Source organism: Vulpes lagopus, chromosome 8 (genome assembly GCF_018345385.1).
Source record: "Vulpes lagopus strain Blue_001 chromosome 8, ASM1834538v1, whole genome shotgun sequence".
In the NCBI taxonomy this organism is placed as follows: domain Eukaryota; kingdom Metazoa; phylum Chordata; class Mammalia; order Carnivora; family Canidae; genus Vulpes; species Vulpes lagopus.
Genome location: NC_054831.1, coordinates 43,390,688 through 43,411,221, shown reverse-complemented (window position 1 = coordinate 43,411,221; position 20,534 = coordinate 43,390,688). Strand labels below are relative to the sequence as shown.

At 39.9% G+C, this 20,534-nt stretch overlaps 1 protein-coding gene across 11 annotated transcripts in view; it reads right to left on the bottom strand.

Moving 5' to 3' along the window:
- Positions 1-20,534, bottom strand: part of FRY (FRY microtubule binding protein) — a 434,668-nt gene that overhangs the window by 22,441 nt on the left and 391,693 nt on the right. For 9 of the 11 annotated variants that reach the window (XM_041766014.1, XM_041766015.1, XM_041766017.1 and 6 more), the window contains 8 exons: positions 19,888-19,896; positions 16,858-17,058; positions 16,155-16,316; positions 13,252-13,418; positions 11,686-11,875; positions 6,848-6,997; positions 5,617-5,715; positions 3,488-3,571 (listed from right to left, as the gene is read on the bottom strand). In XM_041766014.1, the coding sequence (XP_041621948.1) occupies positions 3,488-3,571; positions 5,617-5,715; positions 6,848-6,997; positions 11,686-11,875; positions 13,252-13,418; positions 16,155-16,316; positions 16,858-17,058; positions 19,888-19,896 (1,062 nt within the window). The remainder of the gene's footprint in view (positions 1-3,487; positions 3,572-5,616; positions 5,716-6,847; positions 6,998-11,685; positions 11,876-13,251; positions 13,419-16,154; positions 16,317-16,857; positions 17,059-19,887; positions 19,897-20,534) is intronic. The other 2 variants (XM_041766009.1, XM_041766012.1) reach the window with 1 other exon arrangement.

Sequence of the window (20,534 nt, the reverse complement as noted above, 5' to 3'; positions counted from 1 at the left end):
TTGTCATATACAAAGGGCCAAAAGCATCTTCTTCAGGACATCTGTTCATTGTCTGAGTTCTCTGGTCATCAGTGTGTCCATGAGCCATGCAGGGGAACTGTAATGCACTGAGCTAATGCCAGTAATGGGAAGAGAGCAAGGTTGGTTTTGCAAAAATGCTGGACACATCAGACTCAAAATTTGGCCTTCTGTTGACCTTTTCCTAACAAGCCCACTCTCTGCCCTGCTGGGTGTTTTATGCAGGTTCCTAAAACCATACAGACATTTAGATGGATGCTGGATATTCTCCTCTAGCTATTTTCTATGTGTATGTTTTTACCTTTAAACTAAGTTAGAGTAAGTTTGCCCTCTGGGAGAGGGGAGAACCTGGCCTGGAGAGGTAGCCTCTTAGCTTCAACTTTCTTATCTGGGAAAACCATTCCAAGGACTGCTGTAAAAGATCAAATGAGATTATATATGTACGGTGCTTGAAAACTATTAGTTTCTTCTTTCCATGTTTGTATTCTCAAGGCTATATTATAACGCTAACAGAGTTGCCACGTAGAGATACTTGAGTGAAGAAATGAAGTCTAAAAACAAGAAAAGGGATGAGAAGAAACAAGACTACAACATAGATGCACAGAAAGGGTGGGATGAAGAGGAAATGAAAAATAAAAAACTAGCAAGAAGTGAAAAGGTTAAGCAAAAACAACAGAAATCTTTCGTGGAAGGACATGGAGAAGGAACAGGTGGGGCGGGGAGGAGCAACTGAACAAAAGAAACCCGCAAAAATAAACTATAAGCACAACAGAGACACATACTTGAAAACTGGAATGTTTGGGAAATAGGATAATTTTTTTAAAATTTTTATTTATTTATGGTAGTCACAGAGAGAGAGAGAGAGAGAGAGAGAGAGAGGGGCAGAGACACAGGCGGAGGGAGAAGCAGGCTCCATGCACCGGGAGCCGGATGTGGGACTCGGAGCCGGATGTGGGACTCGATCCCGGGTCTCCAGGATCGCGCCCTGGGCCAAAGGCAGGCGCCAAACAGCTGCGCCACCCAGGGATCCCAGAAATAGGATAATTTAACTGGAAGTCCTGAGTGTGTAGATTTCACCAGGAAGCTATACACAAATGAACAAATAAATAAGATTTTTTTAAACCCTTGTCCTAAAAATCTGATGTATTAATGCATTTTCCTGACTGAGACTTGATTATAGAGAATATAAAAGAATTAGACGATTGAGGGTAAATGTTTAGGTAACTATTTTTACATTCCATGAGACAAATAATACCATGAGCTGGACTAGGTTTTTGCTAATTGTAAGTCATAACTTGGTAACTTTTCTCTGGAATGAATTTATTTTAATAGCGGAGAATGGTAGAGGGAAGATTAGGCCTGGAATCAGGAGGCATGGGTCCTACTGGGTAGCTAAAAAAAATCTGTAACATAGCTGGTGTGTGTGTGTATGTGTGCATGTGTGTGTATACACACACACATAAATTATATATACGTATATAATGCATACTGTATTTGCCATATTGCTTCTGGAGTATGCTCATGGCACAGGTTATTCAGTGAAAATCAGTCACAAGTCATTTGAGGCAGCACATCACAGATGCATACACAGGGACTGATGGAAAGGCTAGAGTCTGTTGTAGTTTGAATGGCACATTCTGCTACGCTTACGGGATACAGCTCATGTGACGTCATAAAACCCATATTTAAGAAATGTAATGTAGATAAACCATTTGGTATGTACATTTGTCTGTTTCCAGAAGTTGTGGCCAGTCCATGTTTTTGCCTGTCACCTATCAACCATGAAGCTTTGGAGAAGTCAGGCTTGGTTTCCTTATCTAGAATGGGGCTGCCATTGCCTGCCTTGCTTCCCACACCCAGGAAGATCAATGGCTTAGGGATATGCAAGTTTTCTGTAAGACACAGTGTGAAATATAAATGTGTCCTCAAGAAGGGCAGTGATGTGGAAATGCTACCCACATGTTAAAACCCTACCTAGATATTTGTCAGCCTTGTAGTTTGCTTGTTAAATCTTGTACTTCTTCACTAACACTTACCAAGGGGCTCTCACCTAGAGACTCACCCACAGTAAGGACAGTTACTTTTGGGACTACAAACTTGTTAAAAAATAATCACTAGATTGAATTGAACCACGAGTACTCTTGAAAATTTTAATCCCTCTTTTTTTTTTTTTTTTTTTTTTGTTTTTTTTTAATCCCTCTTTTTTTTGTTTTGCTTTTATACCTTAGTGAAGCACTGTTTCTAACACAGGAAGATGGTTTCTCATCTTCTGAAGGGTACAGAATCCAGAATGCTTTTTTCGGCAGTGGTGATGTAATTCCAAGGTAGCACCTCCACCTGACAGGGCAGCAGCTTCCTCACCTGACTTCCTTAATCCACTCTGGCACACTTCAACCTTTTTTTCAGCAGTAGAATGCGGGAGCCTAAATCTGATGATCCCTACCCATTAAAACATTTCAATTGCGTACCATTGCTGTGAAGATAAACACCCAAGCCCCATACAGTCTGGCTTCTGCTAGCTTCTCCAGACTCTTAAACTTTTCTCCAAGTTGCTTTCTGCACTAGCAGTACACAGGCTCTCTTCAGTTCTTGCAAAGGGCCATGTCCCCTTACTGCCTCAGGGCCTTTGAACAGGCTCCCTACTCACTCCCCTTCACTGGCTACCTCACTCTCCCTTCACTTGGCTCATATTTGAGATCTCCACTTAGCTGGCATTTCCATGGAGAAGTCTTCTCAGAACTGCCCTCCCCATTTGATCAGGTTCCCTTGCTACCATCTTGCGTAGCTTATGGTTCTTTCCTTAATAGCACTTAGTGCCATTTGCACCTATATGATTTTTGATTAATGTCTGTCTCCCTGACAAGACTGGAACCTCCACAAGGGTGCAGGCTTGTCTGTTGTTCATTATCATATCCACCACGTGGACCACATAGGAGACACTTCGTACGTGACTGTAGAATGAATGATTTTAATCCATTCATAGTCTTCTGCCCCATTGCCTTGACAATACAGCACACATTTACAAGCTAGCTGGTCTGAGGTGTGTACTTAAAGCAATTCTAAATGAGAAGGAAAAAAAATCTGTTTTAGAGTAATTGCTGAAAGATCATCAAAGATTTCTTTCACTGAAAACAGTGATTTGGTGAAGAATGAATGAAATTTGGTTTTATATTCTAAATGAAGAGCAGATTTATTAGAAAATGATTAGTATAGTTAAATGATGTCCAGCAAAAAAGATCATTTTTATACCTCTGGTTTTCCAAAAAAGACGACTCCCCTTCCACAAATCCCATCAACACACAGTCATGCTTGGCTTGAACATCGGTCTTACTCTATTGGCTTCTTGGGGATGTATGGGGTGACCCATTGTGTGTCTTCCTTTCTCATGCTTTGTGCTTCTTGAGTGGATCAAAATCAACACACGGTGTCAGAGCACAAAAAAAGATACATTCTAACAGATTTTTATTACCTTTTCTTCCGAGTCCCCTGGTTGACAGGTAATTACTCCATCTCTCGATCCTCCTGCAAATGTTGCCTTACAGTTTGCAAGCCACTATTGTCAGAAAGATGCAGACATAGGTAAAATCAGTGATGTCCTGAGAACATTTTTATCATCAATCCTGTCAGAGAAAATTGATTAAGCTTCTAATCATAGTACTATAAAATTTTGCTGTATTAACTTTTTGAAAGTATTTTTTTCTGGTTAGAGATGAACTATTTGAGATTAAACAATCTATTCATATGGGTTCAGTGATGCTCACTTAAATATATAATTTCAGCATTTCATTCATTCCTGGAGGATGGTTTCACCAGACCATTCATTCCTAATTTATGTATAAACTTGAAAAATAATATATACTTAGAAACCTTTCATATGATTGAAATTTGGAGAGAAAACCAATACTTCCTCACAGGCTGGGTGATTCCATGGACCATGCAACCTGACTCATGGCCCACCTACCTTTCTGTTATATTGGGTGGCTTCTATGAGGGCAGGTCTACCTTAATGTAAGAAAGGCTGTTAAAATAACAGCTCAGCTATTTAGAGGTTCCGCCATCCTTAAAGTATCTGGGATAATAACTAATACAAATGTGGAAAGGAACCTCTGAGCACAAAACAGTAAGCACTGAAGAACTGAAATTCATATTTGACATCAAAAGATTGGTTTGTTCACCAAGTAGAAAGGAAAGATTATTATTAACTGATGATGGAGAAGCTGGAAAGCCACGACCAATAAAGAGCCCCAGAAAGAGAAGACAATGGGAATTGTTATATTAGCATGTCAGACAGAACTTTCACCCTTGGATAGGATCATAAAAAGATCAACAGCAACAATAACAACAAACAAAAAGCAAGTGATTTTATAATGAATGTCTTCTGTGTGTGAGGCACTGGGCAGTTGTATAGGTTATTTCTATTTTAAAGGCAATACTGTGTTGTGTTTAAAAGCAAGGACTTTTGAATCTCATAGACCTGGGGTTCAATACCAACTTTCACCTCCTAGCTATTAAGGACAATAATAGCAACTCCAAGGTAGTTGTGAGCATTGCATGATTTAATTTAAGAAATATAGCTCTTATCAGGTTGTTGGACACCTAGATAGGACACAGAAAATGATACATGCTATGACTATTATAATTGTTATATCCTTATAACAATTCCACAAATTAGTTATTATCACTGTCTTATAGATGAATCTGAGATGAGGAGGTAAGTAACTTATCCAAGGTCACTAACCCTTAAGTAGCTGAGCTGTGATCTGAACCCACGTCCATCTGATTTCAAAATTCATGCCTTTTCTATAGTGTTTGGCATATTATAAGAAGTGTCCCACAGATATTACACACAATTACTTGTCAGAAATCAGGGGGGTTCTGCGTCTCTGGTTTCTGGATCATTTCCGTCTCTAACATTTTACAGTCTAGAGCTATGAAGGAAAAAGAGAGTAAAGAGCAGGAGTTGAGACCAAGAGAAGCAATGGGGTCAGGGAGAGGCAGCTACTGACAGTAGTTAAAAGGAAGAAAGAGCTGAGATCCATCCCATCTAGTTCCAGGTGAGGCAAACAGTGGGAGGAAGTTGTTAATTACAATTATCTCAGATAAGTTAATGACATTGACAAGGAGATATATCAAGCAGATACCTATGTTTCCCAGTTTCTGGGTAGGGGAATTATGGGGTTAAAAATGAAAGCTGCAGGGATCCCTGGGTGGCTCAGCGGTTTAGCGCCTGCCTTTGGCCCAGGGCGTGATCCTGGAGACCCGGGATCAAGTCCCACATCAGGCTCTCTGCATGGAGCCTCTGCCTGTGTCTCTGCCTCTCAATCTCTCTCTCTCTCTCATGAATAAATAAAATCTTTAAAAAAAAAAAGAAAGAAAACTGAAAGCCTCTTTTGTAGGCATCATTTCTGTATAATCCATACTGTTGACAGTTCTACCACTATTAAATTGGAATTGTAGTCCCTAACAGAGGAATAGATGAAATCTGTCTTCTTCTAAAGATCCTTTCATAGATTAACCACAACACCTCCCCAGGACTCGCACTGGTGGGGTTCATTTGATTTTAACTGAATGTATGTGCACAGAAACACAAAAACTTACTGAGAGAGTAGCTTCTTTTCTATTGTTGTAGGTATCCAAATATTCCTGCAGTTCTAAAACACTGAACTTGAGCTTGTCCAGAAGTCCACAAGAAAGGAGCTAAAGACAGGAAAATCATTTGTATATAAGCAAATAGAAACATAACCAGACACAGGCATGGCTACAGAGCTAGAAATGAGAAGTATATTTAGAAATAATGTAAAGTGGGGACCAGTGCCTCATTTTTAGTGAGTTGTACAATGTATAATTTTGCTCTACTATAAACTGCAATGGCAATTGAATACTAGCTCTCTAATCCAAATCTCCTATGAAAATACCCAGTTTTCTCTGTATCGGTACAGACACTCAAATCTTAACAAGTGTTCTGTAGGAGCCCACATTAAATACATCCATTTTATGCATGAACTGCAGTATCTTCATATAGTAAAACTCCAAGTAGTGTGAAAACAGAACTCCAAACAGACTTTCAAACTGATTTTATAGTTAATTTGAACTTTAATCATTTATGATAGAATGATTTCTCTTATTGTATTCCTTGCTGCAAGGTAGCTAACTACCAAGTTCTTGGAAAGACCAATTCTTCAGAGACTTTTGAAATCAAAGCACATCTGCATTGGTTCTGAACTCAGTAATTACTCAGCATATGAGGCGGTTATGTGATATGCATGGGGGCATAAGCCCTCAAAGAGCTCAGCCATCAGGCAGGCTTAGAGTTTTATATTCATAAAGTCATGATTTAGTCAGCCAGAGGATGTTCTAATCAACCCTCAAACTCATTACTTGCAGTTTGGGCTGGATGAATCCCTCCAGGGGGTGATCAGTCTCTATCTGAGACTTGGGAGTGAGGAAAATGAGTACATATCACCTCTGAAGACCCAGCTGGCTGGCCAACCCGGCATTGTGGGGACAGTCTAGGTGAGCTCTAGAGGTTTACTCACCTATTCATGGCTGTCAAAACCAGAGCTATTGGAGAGAGGTGCCAAGGACACAGAGGGAGTACTGAGGTGGATTTTTCTCCTGATTCTCTGAAATGACTTGGCCTTGGCTAGTAACATACAGTAATTTCTATGCAGACTCAGGCCTTTGGGGGTCATGTCATAACATGGCACTGCTCACAAATACCAACAGTATCTTTCAGACAAACCACAACACAAGGATGCTTCCTGGAGGTTCCACACCTTAGTAAGCTGGGCTGGTCATTTGCCACCAGAGCAGGATTGGGGGTACTCACAGTTTCAGCATCCACAAAGAGTGTAGGGCATTCGGAGCAGGAGGTGAGCATCTGAGAAGAGCTGACAAACTTGGACCCGATTCCCCGGAGATTGTCTCCAAGGTAACTGGCGGCATCACAGGTTAGGAAGCAGAACCTTTTCTGAATATTCTGAAAGGCAGAATAATTATCATTTTTAAAGGGCAAGTTTTAACTTAGGCACTAGAAAAACCTATTTTGTAATCTTTATAAAAATATCAAATGAGCATAAATCCTCAGGGAGAGGCGGAGGAGATAGGGAGTAGAGTGAGTGTTGGTCTTAAGTAAATAATCACCTAGTGTGGAAAAAATTTCTTCTTAAAGTGTAATTTTCCAGAATGTAGATGCTTCTATAATCTTTAATGGTGCTTTTCTTTTAGCTGATGCTCAGAGCTGGTCAGCAGCTTGAGTCCTCCTCACTCGTCTGTGAGAAATTACTTAGAATACGTCAATGCATGCGAGTTAGGAAAAGTCATGGGATGTAACCCTTTTCTGTTCCCCAAGATCACAGCTTCTTGAGAAGGAGCACCAAAATAGTGCCATTCAAGCCTCTGAGAAGTGGAAGTAAATGCTACGTGGGTCTGGAATAATGTCTCCCTCTGAGAGCAAGTCTGCTCTGGTGTCTGTAACTCTGTCCCATAGTGTTGCATATGTTGAATCATTAATCCTCACAACAGGGTAAAGAAATCAAGGTTCAGACATGACTTACCTAAGGTCATGCAGCTAGTAAGTCACAGTGGAAGGGTGAGCCTGACCCCAAAGCTCACATTCCTTCCACAAATCTACAAATCTTCCTAGGAGCTAGTTTCTCCTATACTGCCTGAGGACAAAACCAGAATTAGGAAGAATCTGAGTCATTGTGTCTGTGTCAGTGCCAAAATGGGAACATTTTTAAGCCCTTAAGCTTCCAACAAACAGTATCTTTTTTAAAAAAATTTATTTAATTTCAATTTGCCAACACATAGGATAACACCCAGTGCTCATTACATCATGCCAAAACATAGTATCTTTAACAAAAAGAACACAATATTTAACCAAAAAATAATTCCAGTCCTAGGCATTGGCTTTCCTCAAAGAGATGTCACATCTTTTGAGTTGTGGAATCTAATCCAGGAGAAATCCTCTCTGCCCCATTGGGAGGAAAGCAGCATGTCTCCAAACAGCAGAAGGCTGGTTCTTTATACTTCATATTAGAAAAATGCCATCTATGTTGTGTATTAATGATTTTTTACTTAATAAATGTGAAAAATTTGGCATAACGCATAGCATACACATGTCTTTGTGGTGTTTAGTTTTACGTGCAGTTAGGAAAAAGAAAAAAACCTGACTGAATGTTAGAGCAGAAAGGAACTAGCAGGGCCATGTCTAGCATCGTACACCTAGTTGAGCAGCAGAGCTGGGAGGAGGATTCAGGTCTGCTAAGAGTTTGGGATTCTTTCCATTTCATCTAAGGATAAGGTGAGGTCTGGGAAGCTCTCTGTCAGGGAACTTTAGAGCCTCTTATAAAGGCAGGTGATATTTAAGGGATATACTCTCAGTTCTGTCCTTCCATATAAACACATCTTGTAATTGGTGGCATGGTATGATACAATGACAACATTCTAACAGAGAAGCAGCAGTAAGGACATAAGATGACTGAGACACTGGGAAAGATGTCCACACTGGACCATCAGAAATCAGTTCTTCACTTTTAGAACCAAATTATTCTGGCAAATACTTCTTCTCTATCCTCTCCAAAACCCAACTAAATACAAGGGAAATGTGGCCTTCAGACTCACGGGAAAATGTTGGAAAACTGAACAGACATGGTGTGGATATAAGAACAGCTTAATAGACTGCATGCCTGAAATGTATTTCATTTCCAGCATATTTTATTAATACCTATTTTGTGACTAATATTGCTCTCAATCACATAGCATTGGATAACAATTGAGAAAGTTCTTAAGGTTACATGTGATATATATATTTTTAAGATTTATTTGAGAGAAAAAGTGTGCACGAGTGGGAGGAGGGGCAGAGGGACAAGCAGCCAATGTGGGGCTTGATCCCAGGACTGTGGGATCATGACCTGAGCTAAAGCCAGACACTTAACTGACTGAGCCACTCAGGCACCCCAAGACTAAATGTAATATTAAAAACTGAAATAAAAGGTACACATTTGTATGGTTATTATTGCAGATAAGCTCCATAGGGATTCATCTAATATATGAATGGAAAAATAAAGTCCAAACCCAAAAGTGCCCCCTATGCAAGGGCCCAGCCCCACTGCCCAGCTCATGTGACAATTTGCTGATCTACTGGCATTAAGTCAGAGGTCTGTTTAAGATTTTCCACTAAAAAAGATTCCCATTCATTCTTCCTATGTTTATTAAGCACCTATTGTATGTTAGCACCTGTGCCAGCTGCAGGGGAATCAAAGTAAGACACCATTACTTGCTTCTCTGGGGGAAAGAGACAATACTAATTTTTAATAGAATGTGACAGACATGTGATGTAACCGCAATGTGCTTGAGAACACAGGTGATAGAGAGGAGAGAGAAAGGAAGGCTTCATTTGCTTAAGTGAGCTCTAATCAGGGGTTTGCGCATCACTGGGAGTACAGCTGAGGGCAAAGGGGAATTAGCCATGTTAGGTAGAGGGAAAGTATTGCTCAAGACTAGAAAATTGAGCACGAAGAGTCTAGTGTCTGTAATAAGAAAAAAAAAATACTACAATAGCCAAACTTAAAATATTAACCACTCACCATTATTTTAAAATTGATTTAAGAACAATATAAAAAATAAATTACTTTGTTCCTAAATCCTTAACAAGTAAATCTACCTCATGTGGTAACTTTCTCATGGTTTGTTTTAACATTTCAGTGTGGCCTAACATTAGTGTTTCTGGAGTTCTTATCTCTCAGCAAACAATTGCTTTCTGTCTTAGGCCTCACAACCCCTCCCACTCCCAGTTAATTCCAGACACAACCTTAGTTTGTTCAGTCAACTTTCTAAAAGATTTCACTGAAACTAAACTGGAAACCTGAGAGAGAACAGCACAGTTAAAGTCAATGTGAGAAACCGTAGCTATTAGTACTCTTGGTATATAATTCTCCAAAAATGGGTCATAAAAAGGGCCATGGGGCTCAAAAGCAGACTTGACTTTTTACAGTAACTACACTGCAGCTTCCTGAATCAGAAACTTTTTAAGGCAGACGATCCTCCTTTCAATAGAATTCTTTATTTTCCTGCCTTTCCCCTCTACCATGGCTCTTCTTGATGGTAATGGACCCGTGAGTGGGCCCATCCCTTGGTCCCGCCAAGTTACTGTCCCTCTCTTATGATATACTCAACAGAACTCCGCCTATAAAATCCTCGTCCATCCATTCATTCGCTCATCACTCATGTCTACTGAAGACGGGAACAACATGGTCCCTTTCTATGTTTCCCTTGTATTATTAGTGGCAATTCTGTGTTGGAAGTTATCAAATACAAGTTTAGAAAAAATGCTGGAAGGAAGGCATTTTCATTATAGGAAAATAGGAACTTGAAAGAAAGGAAAAAGAAGTGTGTCTGTGTGTGTGCGCGCGCGAGTGCGTGTGTGTGGAGAAGGCACCCATAATCTCATCACCCAGAGTAAACTACAGTGAATGGCTAGTGTAAAATCTTCACTATTTTATAGATATTTAAAAAAAAAAGAATACTATACCTACTGGTTCTTTAAAACTAACTTTCTCTTAAACTCTATGGTAACCATGCTTCCATGCCAGTAAAACTTTACTAAAACCTTCTCTCTCTTTCTGGCTGAGTATTATTCCCAGCACTGCCACTTTCTAGCTGGGATCTGCTTCAAATACAGTACACAGGGCTAGTTAACTCCAATGCTGATGGAAGACCTTTGGGTTTCTTAATAACAAGCTGTGTTTCTCTTCTTTTGCTGCCCCCCACCTCTGCCAATCATTTAATGACATTTGGAGAAAGTTCAGAGCAAGATACATAGAGAATCTGACAGGAATTTGCACACCAACAGACAGGCAGGCATAAGAATAAACCTTTTCACCCATCAGAAGTCGAGTCCCCTGCCTCTCTTTGGTTCAGTAATTGTTGTGTGTTTGGGGATAACAAGTGAAATCTGAAGGCGTCCACACAGCAACTGCTACATTGAGCTGTGGGCAAGATGCCACTAGTGCCTGGCAGAGGGATGGAGAGCCAGCCTGCCCTCTGCTGGCCAAACTCAGTACTGCAGCACTCTGGAAGAAGGGGCACCTGGTTCCCATTTGTGCAGAGGTGGGACAGACTAACTAGCCAGGATGTGGTTCACCCAGGAGAAGCCAAGTATGACCTGTCATGTGTTCAGAAGCATCTACGAGGAGAAGCACATATTCATAGCTATGGCTGACACGTTTAAGGAATTCATTGCGGGGGTGGGAGGTAGGGAGAGAAGAAAGACAATGAAAGGATAAACAAGAATAATGAAGAAAAACGAGAGATATGGGAAGTGTCAGAGGAAAGACAGGATGTGGGATAGGCTTGGCAGAAGACACGGCTCAATGGTCTAGTTTCATGCTTGCCTGGGACTCATGACATCAACCAAAGCCAGAACGGCCTAAGTGAACAGTACGGCAATGAAGACTACATCATATGGGGCCTTGGCCTTTGCAAGATGAGTGTGAGAAGGTTGAGCAGATTACAGTTAAATGGAAGAAAGACTGAAATTAGAGGCAATTGAGGGAGATCTGGAGTAGAAAACAGGGCAAACCTGGAATGAAACCACCACCCCTCTGGAAACCAGAATCAGCTGCCTCCCTATGAGATGCAGTCCTCCCAGCCCAAGCCCCATACCTTAAACAAGGAGGAGAACACATGAAATGTATACACAGCACAGGAGCCATCCGAGTCGCACATAAGCTGGTTGATGTGGCTGCGCCAAGCTTCCTCTGCATCATCACAGGCTGCCGGCTGAAATGCAGCAAGGATGGCCGAGAAGAAGGGCGAGGGAGGGGGGGAAACCCCCCTGTCCCCTTCTCCGAAGCTAGGAAAGATGAAAACAACCCTGTCAGGAGGTGCCATTTCCCTTCTGTACTTGGTCATCTCAGCTCTAGGCCTGCCTGCTGTCCCGCCCACTCTGCTCTCGGGGGTGGCTCTGGGGACTCATCTCTCTTCCTCATCTTCCACATTCTTGTCTGAATCTAGTAGAGAGAATTTTCACCTCTAGAATTTCTGGGACCCCTCCCCTTCTGACTTCCTTTATAGTGAGTCGGGACCTGCCTTCTCGCTTTCCCAGTGGCCATTCCCCAGACACATAAACATTCCTTTTGGCACTTTGGCTCCTTTTCACTTTTCATTATGAACCATTAGAACAAAAATTTGGAATCTTTTAACTTGCCCCTTGTGGGGGTGAGTATTAATGACTGCACATGCATGAATGCCCAGGAGGGGAGGGTGGAGGGAAAAAAGGAAATGAAAGGACAGAAGCGCAAGGTGAGGGACATATTGAGGAATGAAGCAAGGAAAGATAAGGAACATGGGTGAAAGGTCAGGTTCTTCTCTATGCACTATTACTTTCAGCTTTCCCTTCCAAGGGCAGATACTGCTCACCATAACAGAAGGTCTTTGTCTCGCCATATCAAAAGCTACTAGTTCTATTACACATTCAGAAGAGAGATACTAGGATTCTGACTCTCTTCTCCAGAAGTAAATCTGTAGCTTTATCACTTGTGGTTTATTCTAGACACTGCAATAGCAGTGTTTTGTTTTAAGTGGGCTCAATGCCCAGTGTGGAGCCCAATGCAGGGTTTGAACTCATGAGCCTGAGATGAAGAACTGAGCTATGATCTGAGCCAGACACTCAATGGACTGAGCCACCCTGGCGCCCCTGCATTAGTGGTTTTATCTATTCCTCTCTATTCTTGTTTATTCGTATTCTCTGGCTATATCTCACTAGTCTCAGGAATACCAGCCACTGAGCTGAAAAGCCACCCACTTAAAAAAAAGTAGGTATGTAACTTATAAAGAGCCTCCTGTTCTTGTCTTTTAACTCAGAGTATAAAGAACTCCTCATTTGCAAGGTCTGCCAGTCTTGCTTATCTTCAAAGCTTGCAAGGCTGGGACCAAGTCCCCAGGCCCTTCTTTGGCTTTTGAGTTACTCTACTAGGATTTATGTTGTTCTGTGTTATTCTCCGGCTTTAGGAGGCACATGAGTACCCCTTTCAGTTTCACCTAAGGTCCTGTGCCTAGGTTGGGGGATTCTGACCAGCTGAGAGCCTTCGGAGTCAGAAGTCAATTTGGACTCTTCATTAGGAAGTCCCAGCAATGCCCATGTGACCTTGCACTTGGGATACAATAGTGAATGCGATATAATGTGCCCAGTACACTGTCACCACTCATTTCCACCAGGGGCTTCTCTACCTTGCAAGAGTAAACTGGTCCAGTGCTCTATTGCCTTTTTCTTCTGCCTCAGTCATATCCAGGCTAAAGCTACCACTGCATTCGAAAGTTGCTGGGAGTTCATTGACCGAACTAGAAAGATCGTCCTCATGTATGGCCGTGTCCTCTTCCTCCTGAACAGCTTCAGCCTGGAGGAAGAAAAAAGGGAAAGAATCCCCAAGCATGTAAGAATAGATTTGGGAAAACCTATTAAACTAAAGGAAAAATAAAAGAGACAAATCCTGACAGTGAGAGAAATCAGGGACATTGATTTTCCAGCTATAATCCAGTCAGTTTCTATAACTGGACTTGGGATGTCTCCAAAATACTGTTCATTCTTAACCTTCTTTTCTGTCTTGTCCACAATAGTTTCCAAAGAGGTTCTCAGGAAATTGCCATATCTGACCCAGGATTATGGGAGTATAAATGCTAAACTTGGAAACAACCACAGAGACCCTCGGTCCAGCCCTCACATTTTATAGGAAACTCATGTGTGGGAAAGGGACTTAGCCAACATTGAGTAGATAAATGAGGGCCTCTGGATTCAGAGCTCTTTCTACCATACGACCCCCACTTCTAACGTGAGCCTATCCAGAGGGAACTCTCTGATACAGAATTCCTTTACCTATGGAAACTGGAATTTAGAATTATCAGTGATTGGTATGTAAATGCTCAAGATAACCTGCAGGGTGAATGAGTGTTCCATGGTTGTTCACTGCACCTACCATGTTGACAGGCCTTTCCATACTGGAAATCCTCTAAGGCCCATTTACATACATGCTTTGTTCTTGGAACCCTCCCTCCCCTGGAGATAACGGATAAGAGAGTCTGCTCTCACATTGCTGAAGATGTAGAATGAGTGGTGAAATGCAAGAGCTCTAGGTCAGGCAGAGCTGGGATCAGTGAGGGGCAGGAGACAGACACAGTGAGAGCAATGGAAAAAGAGGCTGGGTTTGAATGTAGGCCAGGAGTAATCAGTTCAAGAACTGACTGTTCTGTAGGAGAGGAAGGAAGTCAACTGGGTTACAGACCAGAAGAGGAGAGGAAGACACGTTTCAGTGAGTCATTTTCTTAAAACCAAGGCAAGGCAAAAAGGAAATATGCATGAATTTGAGCATTATCACAGGTTGCTGTCTGGTCACCCAGTTAGTATTTTGAATCTAGGATTAATAGAGAAATTAAGAGGGGTGTTTAAAGATATGTTAGGGAAACAAGATATCTCATGTCTTTGAAGGAATTGCTCATAAATAGCTGAGTTTCAGAGCTTATCCATATCTGCTTTTTACAGCTTTTTAAAACTACAGTGGTGCCATCAAGACTGGCCGCCGGTGACTGGTCTGGCTTATTAGTGTACATAAACTTCATCTATTAGGGGAGGGCTGAGTTCTCACAAAAATGCCCTTTATTTTCCCTTTCTAACATCACAGCTAAATCACACATTGCAGAAACCCAGCTCATGTGGAAAACAGAGAGAGACTTTCAGAAATAAGACTTGACTTTTCCTTGATCAAGTTAGATGATTTCTGTGTGAGTTTATAAATATATTACCACTCAGGCAGTGCTTTCTATTGGAAATCTACGTAGTTTAGCAACCAAAATAGAAAAATTGAGAAAATGGCTATTCTAAGGCTGAGAAATATCAAAATATCAAATGCTAATAACTGCACATTTATGTCCTTTCCATGAAATTTAATTTCTTAATCTTAGGATTCTGGCATTTTAATCTCAGACAAGTTTTCTCTCTGGACCTTTTTTGGCTAAAAAAAAAAAAAAAGGACTGTGCTGACTCTCAGAATCCTGACTGTATTCCTTTTGCACTGAGGTTCTCTTAGAAATAATTCCTCAAGCATCAAAATTTTTAAGTGATTGTGATTCGGTTGGCTGTCCTTTGTTTAAAGTGACATAGATTTCCCTGGACCTCAGATTTGTTTTAAGTGCGCTGTAAAAGAACACACAACAGCCAGTATATATTTTTCTCATTAGAAATATCAGAAAGAATATGCTTTTATACATGTAAAGAATTATAACTTTCTCTTTCAAACTTGTACTACCATAAGCAAACTCAGGATAAAGGACACCTACTACCAACAGCAGTAGGTTATTTTGGTATTTGTAATATAAGAAAATAAAATTCTATATTAATGGCATATATGTGGGCACTTATTTGAACACAGTGTGAAAGTGGATAGTTGTATGGTTAGGATAGTATAGGGAAATTTTGGCAAGATTGACTTTAAATGAAATATACATTGTTAGCTTTTTAAATATCTAATCTTTTAAATAAGAAAATTATATACATTACTTACTTTTCTCCTCAGTCTGGCTAGAACAGTTTTGTTTAAATCTGGCATAATATTGTGATTAACACTGAAAATTCCAATAGTATCCCAAAAGGCCAGAATGGAATCAATGTACAAATTGTATAACTGGTTCCTACATAGGAAAAAATTTCCCCAAATACATGCAGACACCCACACCTCACTTAGCATATTGTTTTATAAAAGTCATGACAAAGAACAGCAGTTACCAAGTCACAGCGATCTCAGACCTACACCGATTTGTTTTGCCATTAATCAGCAGTGTTCCTGCTCTATGGAAAACACAAAATGTCTCATTTGACTGAGACCTGAAATCAAATCTCTTTCAACCAACAAGAAGATGGCTGCTCATTTGTAAGGGTAAAACAACTTTCAGGACATAGACTCAGGTGCACAAATTCAATGATTTCAAAAAATTAAAAAAGGAAAAAGATAAAGATAGTCCCTCCACTTACAGCCCCCTAAGATGTCTTAGAAAATTGGAAGTACTATTTTCTTTAAGAAAACTAAAACCACACACACACAAAAAAAAGAAAACTGAAACCACAATTTCCCAAATCTCTTCACCTTTGAGCCCTCAGAAATCTGCAGATTATTCATATCAGACAAAGATGCATCAAAACTAGCCATTCTGGTGTTGAATGAATGAGGGTCAGCAGGGGTCATGTCACAGGCTGTGGTGAGCGATTCCATGGGATTGGTCTCCTCGGAAGGGGAACGAGTCATGATCTGGAGAGAAAGCAAAGCAAATGACACTGTAGAGTTTCTTTAAAGGCTCAAATTATTCTTTACGTAAGAGTACAAACCATTGTCTGAGTTTGTTGTTGGTTGATGGATATTATTTAACGTGCGTATTTCACTCTGGCTAGAACAGCAGCTAGCATAGGGCATTAGGGCGCAGAACGCTAATAAAACATGAACACTCATTTTTGCAGATAACCACATCCAAATGTTCGTTATATTTCCTAAAGCTTCAGATGTCTCAGGAATTTTTTTTTAAAGATTCTAGCCTAGTAAAAGTTATTTGAGGAAAGTCCAGTCCTTAACAGATTTGATGGTGTTCAAGGCTTCTAAAAAAAACCCCAGTATTTGGGTCCATTTGCAACCTATAGACAAGAGGCTTGTTACAATCAGTTAGACACCACCTAACATTTCAGATTTTAGGTTAGCAGCTATGCAAAGTTTCTCTAGCAGCAACTGGAAACCATGCTATTGCTTCAATTACAAAAATAAATCTCCTGTTTCTCATGGTGGGAAGGTTCCTACTTACTAGGTCGGAGTGCTCCAGGATCTGGCTGGTTGTGAGGTCCTCCTCTTCAGAGGATTCATCGGAATCCTCATGGTTCATTTTATTGAGGCTGGGAGACCTTCCTGAAAGTTGGCGCTCCTCCAGAAGCTGCATGTCACACTTGTCCAAACTATCCAGAGAACGCCTGCGCACTCCCCAGTTGAAATTGTCCATACTCTCACCCTGAAATCACACCATCAGCTGGTTTTTATGCCAGAATCTTCCTGCGCTCACACCTTCACACATTCAATTAGTCATAACTTAGAAATAAATGCTTTCATTATGAACTCTCAAGCTCTCATCTACTTTGGTTCCAAACATTTTGTTTACATGATATGACAGGTAGTAAAGCATACTATTTTCACCTAAATGCATATTAAATCGTAGGTAGAAGTGATTACACACTTTTCTTGGGTCTGGTGGGTGATATCATGTTTCTTAAAAGGTGACTTTGGTACACTCTATAAGTATCTAAAAATCTGTAAGAAAGAGACCATTAATATTAAAACAATCTCAAAAGAGGTGTGCCCCTCCCCAGCCCGTTTAGTACTGTTTTTGGAAGGAGAAAAGTAGGAGCTATGCTGTAGCACATTCCACATCCTTTGGGTATTAAGTAGAAGAGCATTAGGTAAACATTCCAGCCTGTTCCTGCTACAGCGGTTTTCGCAGATCAAATGCAGAGTTAAAAGAATATTTGATAGCAGCTGGGCAAAGTCTGACAGATCATGCACTATGCAGAGGCCAGAGCAGCATGGCTTAACTTTTGCTTTAGACTCATCTTTAAATAATTGTCCCAACATAGAAAATAGTTGCTTTCCTGGACCTGCAATGATTCATTTGGTACCAAACCCTATCACTGACTTGAACTTTTAATTTACAGAGAACTGTGCTAAGTGGCAATGCAAGTGTTAAGTTGTATCTCAGACTTTCTCTATAGACCATCTCACATTAAGTGTATTTTTCCAGCACAAAAACCTTTCCTAGAAAGTAATTTGGGTTTTATTTTACTCTCTGTTAAAACAGGAATAAGGAAGAGAAATAATATCCAGCTTCTTGATAAGCAAGTTTTAACCTATATAAATAGGTAATTTGAACAAAATCTAGCCCAGATCCTTTCATTTAGAAGTCACTTGAAACACTGTCTGAAGGTTTGTTTGCTGAAACAAACAAACAAACAAAAAAACAAACAAACACCTTATTCTGTTGAGAACTCAGTAAGTAGATCTCTCATATAATGGATGCTTAGCTTTTCTAAAGTCTTTTTTGGCTACTCATGGTAGAAGGCAATAGGTAAGAACCTAAACACATTCTGGATCTGATACAAAGGTTACTGTCATTATTTATCCCCATGTGTGATGTTTATGATTGTTTTTTGGACTATTTGATTATAAAGAGTAACTGTATCTGCTGTTTTATCTGTATCTATACCTTTATCTGCATCTGCTATGATAAATTGTCATCAAATATTTTATTTCCTAGTAGGAAAGGTTAATTGTTGTGTTGGCATTTTAAAATAGCTATTTCAGTGAAAAAAAAAAAGGGTGGAAGAGGCAAGAGTTCTGGAAAGAAAAAGAAAATGCAATGTGTAAAGAAGTGAAAAAGATCAAAAGAATAAGAACACAGAGAAAAAGAAAAATGTGCACATTGCTGGAAGAAATATATAAATAAAGATTTAAAACATAAATCCTAAAGCTGATTCTCTTGCACCAAATTAGTGAATGGGTTGGATTAACTATCTTAGGCAAAAATTCTGGAAGTCTCGCACGCTGAACCCGGGACAGAACCATGAGCTTACAGAGAAATATAGGTGTCTAGGGTCAGAGAATGCTACACTGGGCACGGACAGCTGCTCCTACTGATACAACTACACCTCTGATGAAGACCTGAATGAACTAGGCATGAGAACTAGGGTCAAGGGAAGGCTGCTCCTACAGGAAAAATATCTGGATGTCTTTCTAGAGGATTCAGTAGCTCCATCAGAGGCAAGGTGTTGAAACTGTTTTCCTGGTGGTGGCTGAAGAATTGAGATGCAGTAGTGCTATAGTCTAGCTCAAGTTCAAGTGTCTGGTTATTAAAAGTCAATAGTGCTACGGTCTAGCTCAAGTTCACATGTGTGGTTATTAAAAGTCAACCTATAAGGTTAAAAGCCAAAACAGTGTTTTATTGATTATGTCGGATTTTCTATGTGTGAGAAATTTAGGAGATGGCTAATTATTCAAGACAGTCTGCATCTGTCAGTTATCAAACTTAAATAACTACTCAGGATTTATATTGAGATGAGAAAATATTAGTGATTGAACATTCTAGAGATGTTGGAAATAATATTTGAAATAATTTTTTCCATACTAGAATTCTGTTAAGTAAGTATTGTTGAAAGAACATAGGTATACCGTGACAAAATATATTTTCTCAAATATACACTTTCTCAGAGTAAGTCTGACATGACAGAAGTAAAGTAGGGTGATCTTAGTTTGCCCATGATGGTCCTGGTTTGTGCCTGTTGTCTGGATGCAATTATTATTAGCACCCCCCTTTTACTTGAGAAATGGTCTCATTTGGATGAAACCTTATATAGTCGCCAGTGATAGCTCCTAATGCCTGGAAAGGATCTGATTGCAAGTGTTTGTGGTATATTGTTAGATGCATCTTGTTGACTTCCCCTTTAATACAACACAACCAAACCAGTTGTATAGCTGCCTTCCCAGAAATTGTAGGTTTCCACAGATCATATTTAAAACTTCACTTTCTCTCAAGAGATAGACTTATGCAACTTTTAGCCTAGGTGTATCGAGATTTTAAAACTATCTTGTATTTATAGTTTAGAAATTATTTTCCATACTGGCATAACAAAGAAAAATACTTCTTGTATCACACACACCTCAACGTAAATATGCACGCAAATAGGCATACATAATGCTAGAAGGGAGGAAAAAAGCAATTATGTTGTTATAAATCCGCAATGATGCAAAACATCTACTTAGCGTATCTGAGTTAAAGATAGCATCATCTTACCTGAAGTTCCTTGGAAGCAGAATGAATGGACAGAAAAACAAATAAGAGGTCTATTTAAAATGATTATATTAAAGACACTCAAGTGCATTTATCTTAGTTTTAACACAATAGCAATAAACAGGGCTGACAATATAGCTTCCAGTAGATGCAATTAAAAAGGAAAAAGGTAAAGATCTACACAAACCCCTAAAGAGAGAAATCAGCACCAAACACCAGAAATTCCAATCCTCTTAGGGGTGGATAGTGTAACTGGGGTAAGAAATCATAAATACAATTTCTGAAATAGCTTGCCACTTCAGTGACTGGCAACTTGTGCTCAACACTTTTTTTTTTTGAGGTGAATGCTTACATTTTTATTTGTGAGAAAACGAATGATGGTCATCAACTGGGAAAAAAAAAGGTGGCATCACCTGATTCATCTCACAAGGCTAAAGTGTTTGTGGTCATGATGTGTTCACTGCTGATGTGCAATTAATAGCAAGGACACGGCATCTTTTAAAGATTCTGAAAGGTTCTAAGGCAGACCATTTACAGATATGAGTCAACAAATTATGAGACTATTTAATGAAAAGAAATAGACATAAAAAACTCGTCTTTTCTGATAATTGTTTTACTCTAGACTCCAGATATGCTTGGCTTTCTCAGAA